Below are 21,104 nucleotides of genomic sequence, written 5' to 3'. Positions count from 1 at the left end.
ATGTATCCAATTCAAACTACTAACACTGACCTACAAAGCCATCAATAACCTGTCTAATCCGTACATCTCCAAACTAATCTCCCGATATCTTCCCTCACTTAATCTCCGGTCCTCCCAAGACCTTCTTCCCTCCTCCATACTTATTCGTTCCTCACCCAATCACCTACAAGATTTGTCCCGAATATTCCCCATCCTCTGGAATTCTGTGCCCCAACACGTCCGATTACACTGTGTTACCAAGGTTTTGTCCCTCTGACAATTTTGAGTGTTCCTGATAGATTTTTTCATGCTGATTTCAGAAATGACTTCAGATTTTTCCTATCACGTAAGGTTTTTGAGAAATGATACGAAACATTATAATATTCTGTTATAATTCTAAAAACTCGTATATGAATTTTTCTGAGACAGTATATTCTGAATTTTCCACTAAAACAACATAAATCGCTGATCTACACACATGCAAGCACTTATTATGCAAATTCCGCGCAGGCGCAGTGAATCATTCGGCTGACCGTGTACGGAGCATACCACATCTCCTGGGCAGGGGAGGAATCAAAAGACAATACTGACATACTTAGAGCATGGCTGAATGGATCATGTCCTTCAATGCCGTTCACTATCCCAATGATATGGAGCAGAGAGATCATGTAACAGATTGCTACTTCTGCCTTACAAATGTAACAGGATATTCAGCAAAGAACAAGAAATCAATAGAATATCCTAATCTTCCTTCAGCCATAAGACCAGTGCCACACGATGAAAGTCTTCGTGTTCCAAAGCCGACCAAAGTATGGACAATGGAGGACGACGAAGATGAACTAACAATGTCAATGGAAAATGAAACTGCTGCAGATGCAGACTTTGAGCCTTCTACATCTAATCCACATATGTTCAGTCAAGCAAATCTGAGTGACTTGGTCAGATTTGAAATTGTCAAAGAGGCAGGCAGAATTATTGGGATCAAGGCTACAAGAACGGAATCGCTTATTACCAGGATCAAGAGTTTGTTTTTTTCGCAGTCGTCAAGAAGACCTTAATCAACTTTTCAACCATGTTGACAGTTTAACCTTTTGCAATGACGTCTTGGGGTTGTTTGGTGCTCTTGGATGCGAACATGACCCGAAGGAATGGCGATTGTTCATTGACTCGTCAGTTTTAAGTCTGAACGCTGTTTTACTACACAACGGAAATATCTATCTTTCCATTCCTATTGGACATGCCATACACATGAAAGAAACGTATGAGAATATGGAGTTACTTTTGACCCACATTAATTATAGAAATTATAACTGGAGCATATGTGGTGATATAAAAGTTGTTGCACTTCTTGGACTGCAGCTTGGATATACCAAGTATTGTTGTTTTATTTGTGAGTGGGACAGTCGTGCATGAGTAATGTACTATTTCAGAAAGGACTGGCCACTCCTCGAAAACCTGGTTGCTGGACAGATGAATGTTAAACATAATCCTCTTGTTGATCCAGCAAAGATATTTCTCCCTTCTTTGCATATTAAACTTGGGCTTATGAAGAATTTTGTCAAAGCAATGAACAAAGAATTGGAAGCCTTTTCTTACTTGCGACAGAAATTTCCAAGAGTAAGTGATGCAAAGGTTAAAGAAGGTATTTTTATTGGCCCACAGATCAGAGATATAATGAATGACAGTAGCTTTGATGGTCTTTTGCAAGGTGCTGAACAAGTGGCATGGAGAGCCTTTAAAGATGTGACCTTCAACTTCCTTGGCAACAGCAGGGCACCAAACTTTGAACAACTTGTGGACAACATGCTCACAGAGAGATTCTGGCTTGGTCTCCCTTGAGCTCCAACACAATCCACTATGCTCAACTCCCCAGCTGACTGACCAGTGAACACATGGTCTTGTTCTAGTCATAGCTACCCAGGTGCAGCTAATCAGGACCTGTAGTGCTTAGCCTACCCTGGCGTTCCTACAACATTTAATTGGGAAGTGGCCAGGAATATGTATATCGCATGACCTCCTACTCCCAATATCAGCGCCGGAGAATCCTGTCAGCACTGGGAGTGACTACAGACTTCTGTGTTCAACCTAGACAACCCATTTTTAAGGTGGGTTAACAATGACTAACTTGCAGTACTAAACAACATCCAATTTTGCTACATGATTTCAGCTTGACAGTCATTTCATAGTCTGTTTAGAGATGCAGACTGCATGCACACCAATGCACATAAGAACGATCAACTTGCCAACGTTTGATTGACTTCATCTGGTGAAACTGTCCATTAGGAGTGGATAAAGCAAGCAGCCATCAAATTTTAACTGTAACCTCACCCCTTAATGAGACCAAGTCCATTATCTACCTATCCAAGCTTGTCCTTGTCTCTCTTTACCCTGTGTAACACTTTACTCCTGGAAAATTTTGTTTCTTTGAGGTTTTAGGAAGGTTTGTCTGGATCCAGAAGATTTGCTGAATCTTTTGGGAGACCAGGATGTCACCCTTTATTCCAAAAGCACCCCAGAACTTCTCAAAAACTTGCAAGTATGGCCTTGGACCTCTCTCACCGTGGCACCTGGGTTGATATGAGCCTGGCTTTTTCTTGTTTCCACTCCTGGCAGTTATCTATGTAGGTGATTTGTACTCTGTCCACCTATAGAATCCCCACTTCTTATTTAAAACAAAAAACAAAAACTGTGGTTCTCTGATGCCCCTTCAGAGGTCCCATTCAGATGAGAATAGGTGTGAAGGTATGCTCATATCTAGGTGACTTTCTCTAGCAAAGAGATAAATCCAGTAGTGGATGTCACCATATGAATGAGGGTGCTACATAGACTAAAAAGAATCTAGACTTTCTGGACAGGCACTGCTGCTCCACTCTCAGCACTGTGTTCCCTGACAGTCTCTTGGCATACACAATGCCACATGACCGCTGCAGCCAATCTTTGGCTGCAGCTTTCACAATCCTGCCAGAATGGAACAACAACAATGTTTTCCAGACAGAATCCTCATGCACAGAACCCATCAGGGGTGACCTCCACATTAATAAAAGCCACAGAAATCCTAAATACAACATTACCAGGCAAATAATATCCCTATATCCATGGTCTACTGTTAATGATACCCTCAAAGTGTCAGCTAAAGTGCCCTATATACATTGACTGCCAAAAGTGCCAAGAAAATGCACCATGCCCCCCCATAAACAGCTCCAAGTTTTCCGATGGAAACTATGAACAGTTTTTTAAAACATAAAGGTCAGAAGAATCATTTCCACTCATTGTTTTCTTAAACCCTGTGGCGGTAACATGTTACACTGGCAGTCGTAGGAATGATCATATATAACAATTATTTATTGCAGGCACCCATCATATTAGAATTTAATATTAAATGAAGAAATTTGCAAAATATTCTTTAAAATTCGAGTAAACGATACATCATTTCGGATTGGCTCAGAAGGATTATTTTCTGAATAGCACAGCATACTGTATATTACACACTATTTCCTGCAGAGTGAAGTCTGGATAAGATAAAACTAATCTCCGCAGTTTGAAATTAATTATAACGTTCTCTAAAATTGAAGTGCGGAGCATTAAATATTACACAATGATCTGGTTACACATATTGCTTCATCATATCGGCAGATGTATACAATGTTGTAGATTATCGTGCTATAAAAAGCAAGTGGTTTGGAACATATTGATGGTCCTAATAGGAAATTAGAATCAGAGGGTGGAAGAGAGAATGAAAGTGTTCTGCAATTATACGCTTCTTCTCCTGACATCACGCCAGTCTTTCTAGAAAAACACCGGCAATTGTCTAAACGCTGTGTCTAATATCATGTCCTCACTATATCTGAAACTGAACCTGTCAAAGACTGAACTCCTGGTGTTTCCTCCCTCTACTAATGTACCTATACCCGACATTGCCATTTCTGTGTGTGGTTCCACTATTACTCCCCAGCAACATGTCCGCTGTCTTGGGGTCATACTTGACTCCGAGCTTTCCTTTGCCCCCACATCCGATCACTGACTCGCTCTTGTCATCTGCACCTCAAAAACATTTCTAGAATTCGTCCTTTTCTTTCTTTTGACTCTGCAAAAACTCTTACTGTTTCTCTTATTCATTCTCGTCTCGATTATTGTAACTCTCTTCTAATCGGTCTCCCTCTTACCAAACTCTCCCCTCTCCAATCTGTCTTGAATGCTGCAGCCAGGATCATATTCCTCACCAATCGTTACACCGATGCCACTACCTTGTGCCAGTCATTACACTGGCTACCCATCCACTCCAGAATTCAGTATAAACTTATTACCCTCACCCACAAAGCCCTCCATAGCTCAGCACCACCTTACATCTCCTCCCTTGTTTCAGTATACCACCCTACCCGTGCCCTCCGTTCTGCTGATGACCTGAGGTTAGCATCCTCAATAGTCAGAACCTCCCACTCCCGTCTCCAAGACTTTACACGTGCCGCGCCAATTCTTTGGAATGCACTTCCCAGGTCAATACGATTAGTCCCCAATCCCCACAATTTTAAGCGTGCCCTGAAAACGCATTTATTCAGACTGGCCTATCGCCTCGACACATTAACCTAACCTATCCCTGTGTGGCACAGCCAAAAGTTTTACCATAACCAGATTTCCCGCATCATGTTCCCACATGCTTTATGCATCCATTAGCCCTTTGTGTTTGTACTGTTACACACTTAACATTTATGGCTGGTCCATACAATCAGGGCAACTGTTACCACCCACCTTTCATGCCTCCCTTTTTTCCTCATAGACTGTAAGCTTGCGAGCAGGGCCCTCACTCCTCTTGGTATCTGTTATAATCTACTGTATGTGATTATTGTTATGCTGTAATGTCTATTGTCTGTACAAATCTCCTCTGAAATGTAAAGTGCTGCGGAATATGTCGGCGCTATAAAAATAAAATTTATTATAAATTTATTATAATGTCTTTGTTAAGTCATTGTCATGCTGTACAATGTTAAATGCTGGTATATTGTTTAGACGACCTGAGAAGTGACAACTATAGTTCTAAACCATACATTAATGGTTGTCACTCCCCTCCCCCACAAAGCATCAAAGAGAATCTCCCTTATTTTAGCAATATATGACAATTACAATTACATTAAAAGTTGAGGAATTCTGTAAAAACGTTGCATGTGTTGTACTGACTTTAAGTTGTGACTCTCTTTTCATTGGTCATAGACGCAAAATCAGAAAAGTAAATATTCTGCTGGTTTGTTCTTGGGATAATCGGTTCACCTTTTATCTTCACTCGAGCTTCAAAGATGCTTCTATAAATTTAGATGGAAATCAGTAGACGCCAAAATGGGTCGCCCGCCAGGCAGTGTTTTTGTCTCACCTGAGCTAGACTCTTTTCTACACACTCTTGTACTCTACGGTACTGTTGCTGCCACTCTGTATCCCAGTCAGCATCTGGTGATTGAAAACATTTTTGACACTCAACTTTTGCGATATGTGAATGATTTTATTTGCAGTCACAAGTATTAGACGTTTCGGCTATGACAATAAGCCTTCACTAGCAGTGGATACCGCGTTCCTCCAGGCCACACAGCGCCACCACCCACCAACGACCGCTATCCACACACTACCAAAGCTGTCACCTTCCAATAGATGATATAAATATATTAATCCCATGTGTGAGATTGTGTACTGATGAAGGCTTATTGTCATAGCCAAAACGTCTAATACTTGTGACTGCAAATAAAATCATTCACATATCGCAAAAGTTGAGTGCCAAAAATTTTTTCAATTACTTATTCTGGTGTGGGAACCTTCTTTTTGTGCACCTACTCAGTAGTGCCACGTTATATTTAAAATAGCATCTGGTGATGTCACCTCAGGTGTCAGGACTGCCATGTCCAAATCAATAGGCAACTTGCCAGGCCTCGCTCTCATTAGGTAGGCTGGAGTGCAGTTGGTGGAATTCACAGGAATGTGATTGTAGAGGTTGACCAGATTTGGCAACTTTTCTGGCCACAGATTCCTCTCTTCCAAAGGCAAGGTCTTCAGTAGATCGATCACCACCTGATTCATCTTTTCACACATGCCATGTGGATGGTACGGTGTTGTCCTGATCTTCTTGCAATCGTACAAGTTGCAGAATTCCTGGAACACTTCTGCCTCAAAGGCTGGACCTTGATCTGTAAGCACTCGCTCATGGTATCCGTGTGGTCGACAAAAGTGCTGTTGGAATGCTCTGGCTGCTGTCCTGGCTGTTTGATCCTTGACAGGCACGACTACCAGGAATCTCGAGTAGTGGTCAACGATGGTAAGAGCATAAACGTAGCCTGAACGGCTTGGGACCAGCTTCACATGGTCCAGGGCGACCAACTCAAGTGGTTGTTTGGTTATTATTGGCTGCAAAGGAGCTCGCTGGCTGTTACGGTCCTTTCTGCGCAGGTTGCATTGTCCACACTCCCGTCACCAATTTTCAATAGCCTTCCTCATACCAGCCCAGTAGAATCTCTCTTGGAGCAAGGCCTCCAACTTCTTCCATCCGAAGTGTCCAGCTCCATTGTGGTATGCTTCCAAGACCATTGATGCCTCCCTCTTTGGGACAACCACCTGCCAGACAAGCTCATGAGTGCGGGCATTGATACTCCTCCGACACAGCTTTCCCTCATAGAGGAACAGCCTGCCTCTTTCCTTCCACAACTGCTGGGTTTCTTCAGGAGCATCTGGATCTGGGCGTGAGTCAGCTTGTGACAGTAGCTCCTTTACCAGGTGGACTGCGGGGTCGTTATCCTGCGTTTCTGCTCAGTCATGATGAGGCAATGGATTTAGGGTTGCCTCTTTCACGATAGACCGTCTGTTCCTGACTCCTTGAGCACGCTGGGCCGCAATTGGCCAGTGGAAGGCAGGCAACTCTGTTTCTTCAAGTGCCTCAGGGTCACCTCCTGCATCTGGCAGATTGGGCATTCTGGACAGCGCATCAGTATTGGCATTCTTGTGCCCTGCTCGGTAAATTCATAGTTAGACAGCCGGGCCATCCATCGCTGCTCCAGTGCACCTAGTTTTGCAGTTTCCAAGTGAGTCAATGGGTTGTTGTCCGTGAAGATGGTAAACTTGGCTGAAGCTAGGTAATGCTTGAATCGTTCAGTCACAGCCCAGACTATGGCGAGGAACTCCAATTTGAAGGAACTGTAGTTGTCAGGGTCCCTTTCAGTGGGACGAAGCTTCCTGCTGGCGTAGGAGATCACTCTTTCTTTGCCATTCTGTACCTGTGACAGTACTGCTCCCAGTCCCACGTTGCTGGCATCAGTACTGTATACAGAACAAATGGTTGGTCATAATCTGGGTAAGCCAGAACTTCATCTCCTGTGAGAGCCATCTTCAGTCGAGTGAAGGACCTCTCCAGTTCCTCATTCCATTCAAATGTAGGACTCTTCTTTCTGGCTTTCTTGGGCTGTCCCACCAGAAGATTTTGCATAGGCGTGTCTATCTCAGTGAAGCCTTTGATGAACCTTCGGTAGTAGCCTACCAACCCGAGGAATTGACATACTTCATGGAGGTTGCTGGGCCTCTGCCAGTCCCGGATGACAGTGACTTTGTCAGGATCTGGTGCCACACCTTCTGCACTCACTACATGACTGAGGTACTGTACCTTGGGCTTCATGAGGTGGCATTTGGATGGCTTCACTTTCAGGCCAAAGTTGGACAAGGCTTCAAACACCTCAGCCAGGTGCTTCAGATGGTCTTCATAAGTCTTGGAGAAAACAATGACATCATCAAGGTATAACAGAACTGTCTCGAAATTCTTGTGTCCAAGAAAGCACTCCATTAGCTGTTGAAATGTCCCTGGGGCGGTGCAGAGCCCGAATGGCATGTAGTTGGACTCACAGAGACCCATTGGGGTGGTAAATGCTGTTTTCTCCTTGTCTGCCACGGGAACCTGCCAATACCCACTAGTGAGATCTAAGGTGGAAAAATAGTTAGCAGTTTTAAGTGCAGCTAATGACTTTTCAATTCTGGGTAATGGGTAGGCATCCTTATGTGTAATGATGTTAATTTTTCTGTAATCAACCTGTAATCAACACACATTCTCATGGTACCATCTTTCTTTTTCACAAAGACTATTGGGGCTGCCCAGGGGCTACAACTGTCTCTGATTACCCCAGCCTCCTTCATTTCCCGCAACATACTTTTGGCACATTGGTATTGTGTTGGGGGTATAGGCCGGTACCTTTCTTTGATGGGTGGATGATCTCCAGTGGGGATATGGTGTTGAACCCCTTTTGCCTTCCCAAAGTCTAGAGGGTGTTTACTGAATACCCGCTCATACTCCTGAATCACTCGGTAAACCCCACTCTTTTGGTATGAAGGGGTGGAGTCAGTTCCCACCTGCAGCTGCTGACACCACTCCTCCAGCTGCTTTACAGAGCCATTGTCCTCCACCTGGTCGGATGAGACCAAGGGCTCTGCTGCCCGTATTGCGTTGTTACTGACTGTAAGCAGCTTAGCAACTGTGGCATACCGAGGTATTGTGGCCTCCTCTTCCCCACAATTCAAGAGGCGTACTCTCCCTTTGCGGACATCAACTACCCCTCTGGCAGGCAGGGCAGTGGGCAGGCTATCAGAGTAAACTGGCTCTACCAATGCTTGGTAATCTTTTCCTCTGAGGCCTATGGCTGCCCGACACCAAATTAACATTTCACATCTGGGGGTATCGCAATGGGGAAAGAATCACTCACTCTGACGCTGTCAATTTCTCCGCCAGACAGTTCTACCTGCTGTCTTTGCATCAGGGCCTTGATCTCCATCTGCAGGACTCGTTGTTCACTGGAACCAGCAGTCTCAGCCACCTGTTGCAACAAAACAATAACCTCGGCAAGACAATTTTCAATCACATTAGTACCTAAGGTCATCATTGGGTTACATTCTCGTCGATCAATGTCTACAACTATCAGACCTTGAGATTTTAACTCCACTCTCCCCACTTTAATGGTAATCTCTTTACATCCTACTTGCGGTAAAGACTGACCATTGCTGGCAACTACTGTCAGTTCATCACTTGGGCCACGGGTAAGTTCAGAGTCAGCCCAATACCGCTTGTAAAGGATATATGGCATAGTTGTCACCTGAGAGCCAGTGTCCAGCAAAGCATTCATGGGGATGCCGTCAATCACCACTGGGAGGATCGGTCACCCTCCAACATACTTGGCTCTCCAGTTCTTTGGGCCTTGTGGTCCTACTCCTGGGGGTTGGCCCTCTGCCCCAGGGGTTGCTCGTTTAAATAACAGAATCTTGCGATCTGACCTGCCTTGCAGCAGCGATGACTGATGGGACGTCCGTCCTGGTCATAACGATCGTTGTCTCTCCCTCGGTGTGGCGGGATCTTCTTCTTCTGTACCCACAGGACATCCTCTGGACTGGAAGCCAGCTGGATCTTCTCCTTTGAGGACACCTGCATGGACTGCACAGTTTTAGCAAGTGCAGCCATACTTTTGGCCAGCTCTTGGACCTGAAGGCGCAGTTCTGTAGATGGATCATTATCCAGAGTCTGTGCTCCGTAAATCCTGTTCGTGACGCCAAAATGGGTCGCCCGCCAGGGCAGTGGGGTACTCGGTACCGGCCAGGTATCTCAGAGGGAAGCGTCACAGTAGCGGTGACCTGGTCCGTGGCCCTGGGCGCCCTGGTAAAAGGGGTTTGAGCGTGGCTGGTTAAAGTTTATAAGTGGATGATACGTGACGCCACCTGTGGTGCTCGGCAATGAAGGGGTTAAGTCGACGCTGCAGTCAGATCCTCTGGGACAGATGGTATAAGGCAGCAAGATGTAATAGCTCCCCACAGGTAGAGCTGTAGTCCCAGGGCAGTGGTATTAGGTGTTGAGGAAGGGGGTATAGTGTCTGGAACAGAGATGTAGCAGTGCTTGAGGGTTTGCAGGAAGAATGCAATGACACAACATGGTGAAGTTTCCGTTACCTTTACTGTGCATTATAAGTGCAGTCCAGGGTCCAGATTACAGATGGAACAGAGGCTGGCCAGCTTGGAAGCAACTTAGAAATCTCTCTATGCAGATGGGTTGTGTAGTCTCCTTTCTAGCGCTTATCTGAGGTACTTGCAGTACTGTGTTACACTGAAGTTCCACTTGCTTGTTCTCTTTTAGAACTCCCTCGTATGGCAGACAGCTGTAGCCTTCTTCTTCTGGCTCACACGTTGCTGTTGTGCCTCTTATGTGGGAACAGAGCATTTACAGCTTCCTATTCCTCCGGTTTCTGCTGCAGGAACATCAGTATCCGTACAACCTTGGAGACAAATATGTTGGTAGTCTTCAGACTTCATAATGCCATGCACACGGTCAAGCAGTCCAGTGCCAGAGGCAGCAAAGCAACCCCAAAACATCAGGGAACCTCCGCCATGTTTGACTGTAGGGACAGTGTTCTTTTCTTTGAATGCCTCTTTTTTTTTTTTTCTCCTGTAAACTCTATGTTGATGCCTTTGCCTAAAAAGCTCTACTTTTGTCTCATCTGACCAGAGAACATTCTTCCAAAACGTTTTAGGCTTTTTCAGGTAAGTTTTGGCAAACTCCAGCCTGGCTTTTTTATGTCTCGGGGTAAGAAGTGGGGTCTTCCTGGGTCTCCTACCATACAGTCCCTTTTCATTCAGACGCCGACAGATAGTACGGGTTGACACTGTTGTACCCTCGGACTGCAGGGCAGCTTGAACTTGTTTGGATGTTAGTCGAGGTTCTTTATCCAACATCCGCACAATCTTGCGTTGAAATCTCTTGTCAATTTTTCTTTTCCGTTCACATCTAGGGAGGTTAGCCACAGTGCCATGGGCTTTAAACTTCTTGATGACACTGCGCACGGTAGACACAGGAACATTCAGGTCTTTGGAGAAGGACTTGTAGCCTTGAGATTGCTCATGCTTCCTCACAATTTGGTTTCTCAAGTCCTCAGACAGTTCTTTGGTCTTCTTTCTTTTCTCCATGCTCAATGTGGTACACACAAGGACACAGGACAGAAGTTGAGTCAACTTTAATCCATGTCAACTGGCTGCAAGTGTGATTTAGTTATTGCCAACACCTGTTAGGTGCCACAGGTAAGTTACAGGTGCTGTTAATTACACAAATTAGAGAAGCATCACATGATTTTTCGAACAGTGCCAATACTTTTGTCCACCCTCTTTTTTATGTTTGGTGTGGAATTATATCCAATTTGGCTTTAGGACAATTCTTTTTGTGTTTTTTTTCATTGAAGACAAATTAAATGAAGATAATAATACCAAAGAATTTGTGTTTGCAATCATTTTCAGGAAGAAACTGAGTATTATCTGACAAAATTGCAGGGGTGTCAATACTTTTGGCCACAACTGTATCTTTATATTACTTTGTTGCCTCTTGGACTGTACACTTTACATTCCTCTCTCTGAGAGACTGCTGTGTGATTTTGCTTCCATTTCACCCTGTCTTGTTTTGTATTTCACCATACACTACACAGACTAGTACTAGAGAGCATAGGAAGGAAAGAGGCCCAGTCATCTCCACCTTGAGGGGTAATCCTGGGACAGGGATAGCCAGGGACTCCTAGCCTGAGGGTCAGTATAGGTGCACAACTGCTATCCCACAGTCACACCATGACATAGAGAGTTGCCTCGTACAAAAAAAAAAGTTTTGCACCATAGAAACATCATGAGACCCGTTTCACTCATTGTGAAACACTGACTGTTCTGATATCGGAAGATCTAGCTCTACCACCAGGTCTCATGACCTGAGCTAACTATCTCATATATGAAGTAGCTTGCTCAGGTCCAGACACCTGGTGGGTGGGCCTCCCGATCCGAGCAAATGCCGTATACATGGACAGTGTGAAACTTGCTTTATTCTTACTACGGCCAATTGACTATTGAGCATATTTACTAAATAATATTCACAACTATGTAAATTTTATGGATAAGTAACAATTACAGGTTTGTACATGTTGTTCATATAAGGGCTCATTCATATAACTGATTTTCTCGGATGAGTGCTATCCATGGTTTTCTCGGATAGCACTCATACCTATGATATTCTATGGGGTTGTGAACATGTCCGGTATTTTTTTTTTTTTTTTTACCCAGACCTAGCGGTCCACATAAAAAAAAAAAAATCGGAGACATGTCTGATTTTGATCCAAGTGTCAGATCAAAATCAGCAATCCAAGTCTATGGATGTGTGAACATCATCTGACAACACTTGGATGATATCTGAGTGCAGTCTGATTTTCACGGACTGACGGAATGGAGAACATCCGAGAGACTTATGAAACTCTGATCAAACTCTGATCTGAAAAATCAGACTTTTTTTTTTCGGATGCAGATGTGGAGTAAATGGTGGTGTGACCCTATCCTAACTGTAAGCATTAGTAAAAAAAAAATATAAATATTGTAAACAAAAAAAATACATGTATGTCTCTTGTCTGTCTACTGATGGATGCATACAAAATGGTGAACAATGTTTGATAAATTTGGCAAATGCAATTATGCTTTTTTTTTTTTTTTTTTGCTGTACTGTTTTATTTGTGGCTTTTTTAACTAAAATGTCGCACATCTCTTTCAAAAAGCCTTAAAATGTTGCATGTTAGTCTTGCACTGCCCAAACATAAATTGGACAGATTTTGGACTTCACGAGGATACTGGAGTACAATGGCGCAAAAACTTTTGAAACATTTCGAAAAGTTTCAAATGATTAATTGCCCGAAAGCATTTAGATAATTAAATCGTTGCTCACATTGTCGAACAACCATTGGATGAGGACTGAAAATCTAGCGTAAAAAATGTGCAAATGCCTTAAAGTATTTGGTGCAAGCATATAAAGTCTAAAACAAACTTTTAATCCCCCCCAAGAAAAAAATCCTATACGAAATGTGTTACTGTCTGTAAGTGATGCTTCACAGGTGTGTAGGTGGGCTTTCTCTATGGAAATGCTATTGCTCCGGAGCAGCATCCACTGTCAACTCCTGTCTAGTGAAATTCCATCTGACAGCCCCACACATGAGATATCACAATTTGTATGTATATTTCCATACCCATAGGGAATGTAACTTCAACTAGATTATTTTTTTTTTCAAGCCTTTCTTGTCTCCTCCACTTGATCAATGGGTTGTGCAGTACATAAGCCCACTGAGATCCCTCGACCACCAGCTCATGTATTTGAAAGGCGCCTGTTTATTTTTAAAATGCAAATTTTCATACCCCCAAAGACTCCGCCAAAAAAAAAAAAAAAAGAACAATCTCTTAAGTTAAGAGATTTCCATCAGGGGGCTGCTTTCCTGTTTTATACTAGACGAAGATCAATCGCTGTCAAAACCACTTACAGAATATTGTACAATCAGGCTTAGACTCTTTTAAATGAAATAAAATCTTTTTATTTTTTTTTTTACATCACAGTTTGCCATAATGATAAAAATCACTATAAAAATAGTAATACTAAAAAAAAGCTTTGAAATGCTGACTTCTCGTTGGACCACTGCTTGGAGAAATGCCACAGATAACAATTGATTGACCCCCCTATACTAACCTCCCCGCCTCAGCAGCATATTCCGGTGGAGATCAGGCCCAATAAGGTTAATACCCCCACTTTGATCTCTGTCAAGGCGTACTAGCAAGAATTAATTTACATTTCAGATGAAATAAAAAAAAAAAAGTTGACAGCATGAAAAGGCATCTTGTTCCCGGTATGTGAATGTGCAGCAATAGATTGGGAATTCTAAAAAGGAAGTTCTAAGGAAGCTAACAGGATAAGCCCCCACTGCTGATTTTACTGGGAAAGAGATGAAAGGGAAACAAATTTCAATATGAGCGGGACTGCAGAAACATGTAAGCCAAATGTTTTCTGAATTCTCCAAATGAATGGTCCTGGATGTGCATGGTGTCAGCCCATTCATTGTCATTTGCACTGAGATCAAAAATTTATACTTTTGGAATTGTAATGTAAAATTTTAATTTTACGTCCATTTAAGACCTGGCAGAGATCTTGCACTTATGAAACGATTCTTTTTTTTAGATGACTTAAGTTGTCATGCATTTAAAGGGGAAACTGTTATGTATTTCATTTCACTTTCATTATAGGGGTTGTCCAGGATGTTTGCATTGATGACCTATCCTTACGGCTCATGACCGTATTTTCTGTCTGAGTGTGATCCGACAAAACATTGGATCACGCTCAGGTCAATGTTATTGTATGGGAAGTGAACTTTTTTTTTTACGGTCTGAAGAACAATAATCGCAGCATGCCGAGCTTGATCCGATATTCGGATCACAATAGGCCATGCAAATCAATGAGTCTGTGTAAAACATCGGACGACATCTGAGTGCTGTCTAGTTTCCACGAAATGACAGAATGAAAAAGGTGGAGACATTTTTTACCATCTTCTCATCTGAGAGTTGGAATACATTGTGATCAAACTCTGATCGGAGTTTGACCACAGTGTGATTTGCATAATTGGCTTGATCTTCTTGGATGAGAGAATCTATGGTTGTCTGCACCTAGCTTTAAGGGCCTTTTACACATAGCGATATCGCTAGCGATCTCGCTACATGGGACACTTGCCTCCGAACGCCCCCCCCGCTGGATATGGCTGATCACGCTCGAATGTCCTGGGCCATTTTCTTCTCGTTGGCGTCCCGCTGTGCTCAGTTTTGGAGCTGAAGTACCTTTCCGCAGCCCTGAGCTCCGAATTTCACCCCCACCAATCAGATATTGATGACCAAAGTCCCAGTTAACCCCTTCAATTAGATTTAAAGCATTTCTGATGTTTTAGGTAACTTTTCAGAAAAATCCATGAGGAACAGCACTACTTCTAAACATGATATGAATTGCATCCTGCATTTTTCATCAGTACCACCCATCTGCAGACTCTCCTCTAATTTTCAGCTTTCTCCGAGCTAATGAGCAGAGACTATTTGCCATGATGTCTCCTATGCATAGCGCACAGAGAGAGATGGATTCATACTCTTCTTTATCTGTATACAGGATCACTGAGCGATGTGGCTGTGTATCCATCACTGGAAAGAGGTTAAACAGTTAAGCTGCTGCATGATCTGAAAGTGTTTGTTTCCAATCTCACTGTGCTTCCAAATACTTCTCCCCTCTATTTATGTAACACTGGTGTGTGTGGGCCCACTGCGCCACAGGCCAGGCTTACCCTCGAGGGCTGTAACTAAGTGACTACCTGGTGTTTACTAGAGCCTCTGATGGTGAGGATAGGCTTGGTCACAGATAGTGAAAAATGAGGATGAATGAACTCATGGAGATCAACATCCAACACTGCGGAGACACATCACATGTTTCTCAACGCAGTGATTCTAGAGCAATGCCCCCATCCCTTATGGGAAATATGTAAAAATATGCAAAACACAAGCCGCGGAGACACCATCACATGTTTCTCAACGCAGGCAATGACTAGCCATATTTTTACATATTTCCCATAAGGGAAATGAGTTCATTCATCCTCATTTTCACAGTCTTTTACTAGGCATTGCTCCTACTGGCCAGTTTCCTACTCCACACTGATGAGGGGCAATACCCCGAAACAGCTGTCTGTGGATGGATACCATATTTTGGCATAGGTAGTTTCCTTCATTGGAGACTGCCCTTCCCGTGGTTGTTCCTTCCCGGGGAAAGACCTGGCTAGTCATTGCTTGCGTTGAGAAACATGTGATGGTGTCTCCGCGGCTTGTGTTTTGCATATGGTCACAGATAGTGACCAGGCACCAAGCTAGGGCAGTCCCCGGGTCTGCAGCAGATGACCAGAGGCACGGGTGCGAGGTACAGGGGGAAGGAGGCAAAAACTTGGTCACACAATATTAGGTCAGGTCTGGCAAAATAGGTTTAATATATGTAGCATAGTTCGGAAGTGGAGAAATCAGGATAAACTGTAAACGAGCCAGGTCAATAACAGGGGAGATAGCGAACATGCACAAATAGGAACTAGAGACAAGGTACTAGAAACCTTTCTTCAGGTAAGGAGTGGTGGGAGAAGCTGCTTAATAAAACCCCTGGTGCCTAATGATTGGTTAGGGAAACAAAACTCTGCAGGACACAAGTGGATAAATTCTGCAAAGTCTGACCATGCCTCCATATAGCCAGACTCACCAGCAGCATTAGGATGCAGCAGAGCTGGAAATGCTGCAAGAGACAGCGCAGAGAGATGACGCCAATCAGGGAGGAGCAGAGCGGTGAACGAAGTGAGTAGGGCTTACTGATCATGCAAGTCGCCGCTGTTACAGTACTCCCCACACTTTATGCTCCCTCTTCCTTAGGCCGGACTAACGGAGAAACCGCTTTTGAATAGTGTTGTCGTCAGGCTCCCAAGATCTCTCCTCCGAACCGAAATCCTTTCCATCGACCAGATAGAAGGTCCCCACTAAAACCTTCTTGGAATACAAGAAATATGTTTGAAGGACCCTCAGGAACAGTAGTAAAGGCAGGAGTAAGAGGGAAGAGATGTATGCCAACAGGATAGAGATGTATGCCAACAGGATAGAGATGTATGCCGACAGGACAGGATAGGGATGTATGCCGACAGGACAGGATAGGGATGTATGCCGACAGGACAGGATAGGGATGTATGCCGACAGGACAGGATAGGGATGTATGCCGACAGGACAGGATAGGGATGTACGCAGACAGGACAGGATAGAGATGTATGCCGACAGGACAGGATAGGGATGTATGCCGACAGGACAGGATAGGGATGTACGCAGACAGGACAGGATAGGGATGTATGCCGACAGGACAGGATAGAGATGTACGCCGACAGGACAGGATAGAGATGTATGCCGACAGGACAGGATAGGGATGTATGCCGACAGGACAGGATAGGGATGTACGCAGACAGGACAGGATAGGGATGTACGCAGACAGGACAGGATAGAGATGTACGCCGACAGGACAGGATAGAGATGTATGCCGACAGGACAGGATAGGGATGTATGCCGACAGGACAGGATAGGGATGTATGCCGACAGGACAGGATAGGGATGTATGCCGACAGGACAGGATAGGGATGTATGCCGACAGGACAGGATAGGGATGTACGCAGACAGGACAGGATAGGGATGTACGCAGACAGGACAGGATAGAGATGTACGCCGACAGGACAGGATAGGGATGTACGCAGACAGGACAGGATAGAGATGTACGCCGACAGGACAGGATAGGGATGTACGCAGACAGGACAGGATAGGGATGTACGCAGACAGGACAGGATAGAGATGTACGCCGACAGGACAGGATAGAGATGTACGCCGACAGGACAAGATAGGGATGTATGCCGACAAGACAGGATAGAGATGTATGCCAATGGGACAGGACAGACATTTATGCCGACGGGACAGGATAGAGATGTATGCCGACAGGACAGGATAGAGATGTATGCCAATGGGACAGGACAGACATTTATGCCGACGGGACAGGATAGAGATGTATGCCGACAGGACAGGATAGAGATGTATGCCGACAGGATAGAGATGTATTTCAATGGGACAGGACAGACATGTATGCCGACAGGACAGGATAGAGATGTATGCCGACGGGACAGGATAGAGATGTATGCCAATGGAACAGGACAAACATGTATGCCGACAGGACAGGATAGAGATGTATGCCAATGGGACAGGACAGACATGTATCAGTCTGAGTCTTTAATTTTGTCTTTACTAGAGGTTATTTATCCCTATTAGACTCTAGTGTTGGTATACATCTCTCCCCGCTGTGGGCATCATGCAATGTTTTACATGAGCGTCCCTCCACAGCCACCTAACAATAGCATTTCATTGGCTTTTAAGATACTGTCATTTACAGAGCGTTGCTGTGGGCTAAACTCGAGTGCTGTTTCCGATATACATAAATCCATTTCCTTAACAAGAAAAACTCATAGGAACACTCTGGTTCTGGGGCAATAAATGATAATATGTAAATGAAGCCTTCTGTTCAGTAACTCATCCACAGGGTAAAATATTCCTGGGAAGGTTCTTCCTGCGACAGGAAACTATGCAACCGAAATACACTGAAGTGAGCACATGATGAATCATATCTGTTCATTCAAACCATTTTTATGAAAGGAGTTTGACTTTCTAAATTTACTGTGATAGTGTTACAAATTTTCCACTTTGTAAAATAATGCATTCTGGATATAATTCCAATCCTAGAAAAGAAGACCATCCAAGATCTTATTTCTCACTTCATTAATACTGACTCCTGGAGAGTGCCATATATTTCTGATGATGATGAATGGCCAATCACGTGAAAAATATATATTTTTTTGTTTTTGATCTTGCTGCTTATGGTTGACAGCCAGGAGATAGATATATATATTTATTTATTTAAAAAAATCACATTCACCTTTATCCAGTCATCAAATGAGAATCCAAATTACTAATCTTCAGTCACAAAACAATAAATACTGTAAATAATTTTGTAAAACCATGAAATAACATACGGTGCATACATAAAGAATTCAGACCCCTATAAATTTTTCACTCTTTCATTCCAGCCATTTGGTAAATTAAAAAAAAGTCATTTTTTTATCATTAATGTACACTCTGCACCCCATCTTGACTGAAAAAATTCTCAGAAATATAGACATTTTTGCAAATTTATTAAAGAAAAACTGAAATATCACATGGTCATAAGTATTCAGATCTTTTGCTCAGACACTCATATTTAAGTCACATGCTGTCCATTTCCTTGTGATCCTCCTTGAGATGGTTCTACGCCTTCATTGGAGTCCAGCTGTGTCTAATTAAACTGATAGGACTTGATTTGTAAAGGCACACACCTGTCTATATAATACCTCACAGCTCACAGTGCGTGTCAGACCAAATGAGAATCATGAGGTCAAAGGAACTGGCCAAGGAGCTCAGAGACAGAATTGTGGCAAGGCACAGATCTGGCCAAGGTTACAAAAGAACTTCTGCAGTACTCAAGGTTCCTAAGAGCACAGTGGTCTCCATAATCCTTAAATGGAAGAAGTTTGGGACCACCAGAAGTCTTCCTAGACCTGGCCGTCCAGCCAAACTGAGCAATTGTGGGAGAAGAGCCTTGGTAAGAGAGGTAAAGAAGAACTCCAAGATCATTGTGGCTGAGCTCCACAGATGCAGTAGGGAGATGGGAGAAAGTTTCACAAAGTCAACTATCACTGCAGCCCTCCACCAGTCGGGTCTTTATGGCAGAGTGGCCCGACGGAAGCCTCTTCTCAGTGCCAGACATATGAAAGCCCACATAGTTTGCTAAAAAACACATGAAGGACTCCCAGACTATGAGAAATAAGATTCTCTGGTCTGATGGGATGAAGATAGACTTTTTTGATGATAATTCTAAGCGGTATGTGTGGAGAAAACCAGGCACTGCTCATCACCTGCCCAATACAATCCTAACAATGAAACATGGTGGTGGCCGCATCATGCTATGGGGTGTTTTTCAGCTGCAGGGACAGGACGACTGGTTACCATTGAAGGAAACATGAATGCGGCCAAGTACAGAGATTTCCTGGATGAAAACCTCTTCCAGAGGGCTCTGGACCTCAGACTTTGCTGAAGTTTCACCTTTCAACAAGACAATGACCCCAAGCACACAGCTAAAATAACAAAGGAGTGGCTTCAGAACAACTCTGTGACCACCATTCTTGACTGGCCCAGCCAGAGCCCTGACCTAAACCCAATTGAGCATCTCTGGAGAGACCTCAAAATGGCTGTCCACCAACGTTCACCATCCAACCTGACAGAACTGGAGAGGATCTGCAAGGAAGAATGGCAGAGGATCCCCAAATCCACGGGTGAAAAACTTGTTGCATCATTCCCAAGAAGACTCATGGCTGTACTAGCTCAAAAAGTGCTTCTACTCAATACTGAGCAAAGGGTCTGAATACTTATGACCATGTGATATTTCAGTTTTTCTTTAATAAATTTGCAAAAATTTCTACATTTCTGCTTTTTTTTCAGGGGTGCACAGTGTACATTAATGAGAAAAAAAAAATGGAACTTTTTTGAATTTACCAAATGAATGCAATGAAGCAAAGAGTGAAAAAATTTAAAGGGGTCTGAATACTTTCCGTACCCACTGTATATACAAAGCGATGCAAACAAATTGTTGTGCCTTTTGTGGAATGATTAGCACAATCCCCATATCTTAATACAACAATTTGGGACGAGTGTCAATGAAAGTTTACAAAACAAAATCCTTTCAAGGATTTATCATATTTTCTGCTCAATAAAATGGTAACTTGATCAAATTTGAGGTGTCAAAAAATTCTTATTTATTTAACACTGTTAAAAATAAATACTGTCCCCTGATGAAGCTGGGTGAAACGTGCTCTATACTTATAACCTTTATATTTAATGACTATGCTAATCAACCTATAGGTAACCCGCTGTAGACTATATTCTATGGATATACTTCTATATATTTAGCAATTTTGACTATATACATTTTGCAGCCCCCCAGTGTGATCGTTTTAGCTCTCCATTGAGCTATTCTGTTTTCTTTGCATTATCATATATCTGATATCATCTACTATGTATTACCTGCTTGAATAACAACTGCAGCCTTATTTCTTCTGTTTCTTAGTTCCTGGAATTTCTTTCGACCATCATATCCTCTCCATGCTGAAATGAAAAATGCTTTTGTGATTCTTGAGTTGAATATGTGCCCACACATGTATGTTCAGATTTGTACTGCTAGTTATCTATTGTGGATCCCAAAAGTTGGTTCATTAAGCTTCCCAGGTAGTTACAAAATTTTAGTTTACATTGTAAGTAATTTGATGTTGCACACAACATGAAAAACAACTTCAAGGGAACTTATCAGCTCCCACAATTCTCCGAAACCGGCATTGTTACCACTGGCTCCTTGCAAATCTCTGCAACCCTGGCTTCATCGGTGAACCGCACATGCCCAGGGATGCAGCAGAGATGCAGGACTGTGAGGTTTGCAAATTGCTGGCAGTAACGGCTTGTAAAAGAGCTAGCTGGTGGCTGAGTGTTGCGCCATTGCATCGTCAGGGAGGCAACGATTGCAAATCATGTCCCTCACGGCCACAGCAGCATGATAACATGATTATTGGGAAGATTAATCTCGGGAAAATTATATCCCCCCCCATGACTACTCACCCAATAATTAA

The 21,104-nt window shown here is 43.3% G+C and overlaps 1 protein-coding gene and 1 long non-coding RNA gene across 3 annotated transcripts in view; one reads left to right on the top strand and one right to left on the bottom strand.

The window, feature by feature from the left end:
• Nucleotides 1-21,104, bottom strand: part of MYO3B (myosin IIIB) — a 266,306-nt gene that overhangs the window by 97,923 nt on the left and 147,279 nt on the right. The window contains exon 20 of the mRNA XM_073545841.1: nucleotides 20,509-20,589. Within this exon, the coding sequence (XP_073401942.1) occupies nucleotides 20,509-20,589 (81 nt within the window). The remainder of the gene's footprint in view (nucleotides 1-20,508; nucleotides 20,590-21,104) is intronic.
• Nucleotides 1-21,104, top strand: part of LOC141049402 (uncharacterized) — a 168,772-nt gene that overhangs the window by 112,903 nt on the left and 34,765 nt on the right. The gene's annotated exons all lie outside the window — the stretch shown is intronic.

Source organism: Dendrobates tinctorius, unplaced genomic scaffold (assembly GCF_039654945.1).
Source record: "Dendrobates tinctorius isolate UK_male_01 unplaced genomic scaffold, ASM3965494v1 ptg000143l, whole genome shotgun sequence".
Classification (NCBI taxonomy): domain Eukaryota; kingdom Metazoa; phylum Chordata; class Amphibia; order Anura; family Dendrobatidae; genus Dendrobates; species Dendrobates tinctorius.
The sequence above is the reverse complement of the archived record's forward strand: the minus strand, read 5'-3'. Positions and strand labels throughout refer to the sequence as shown.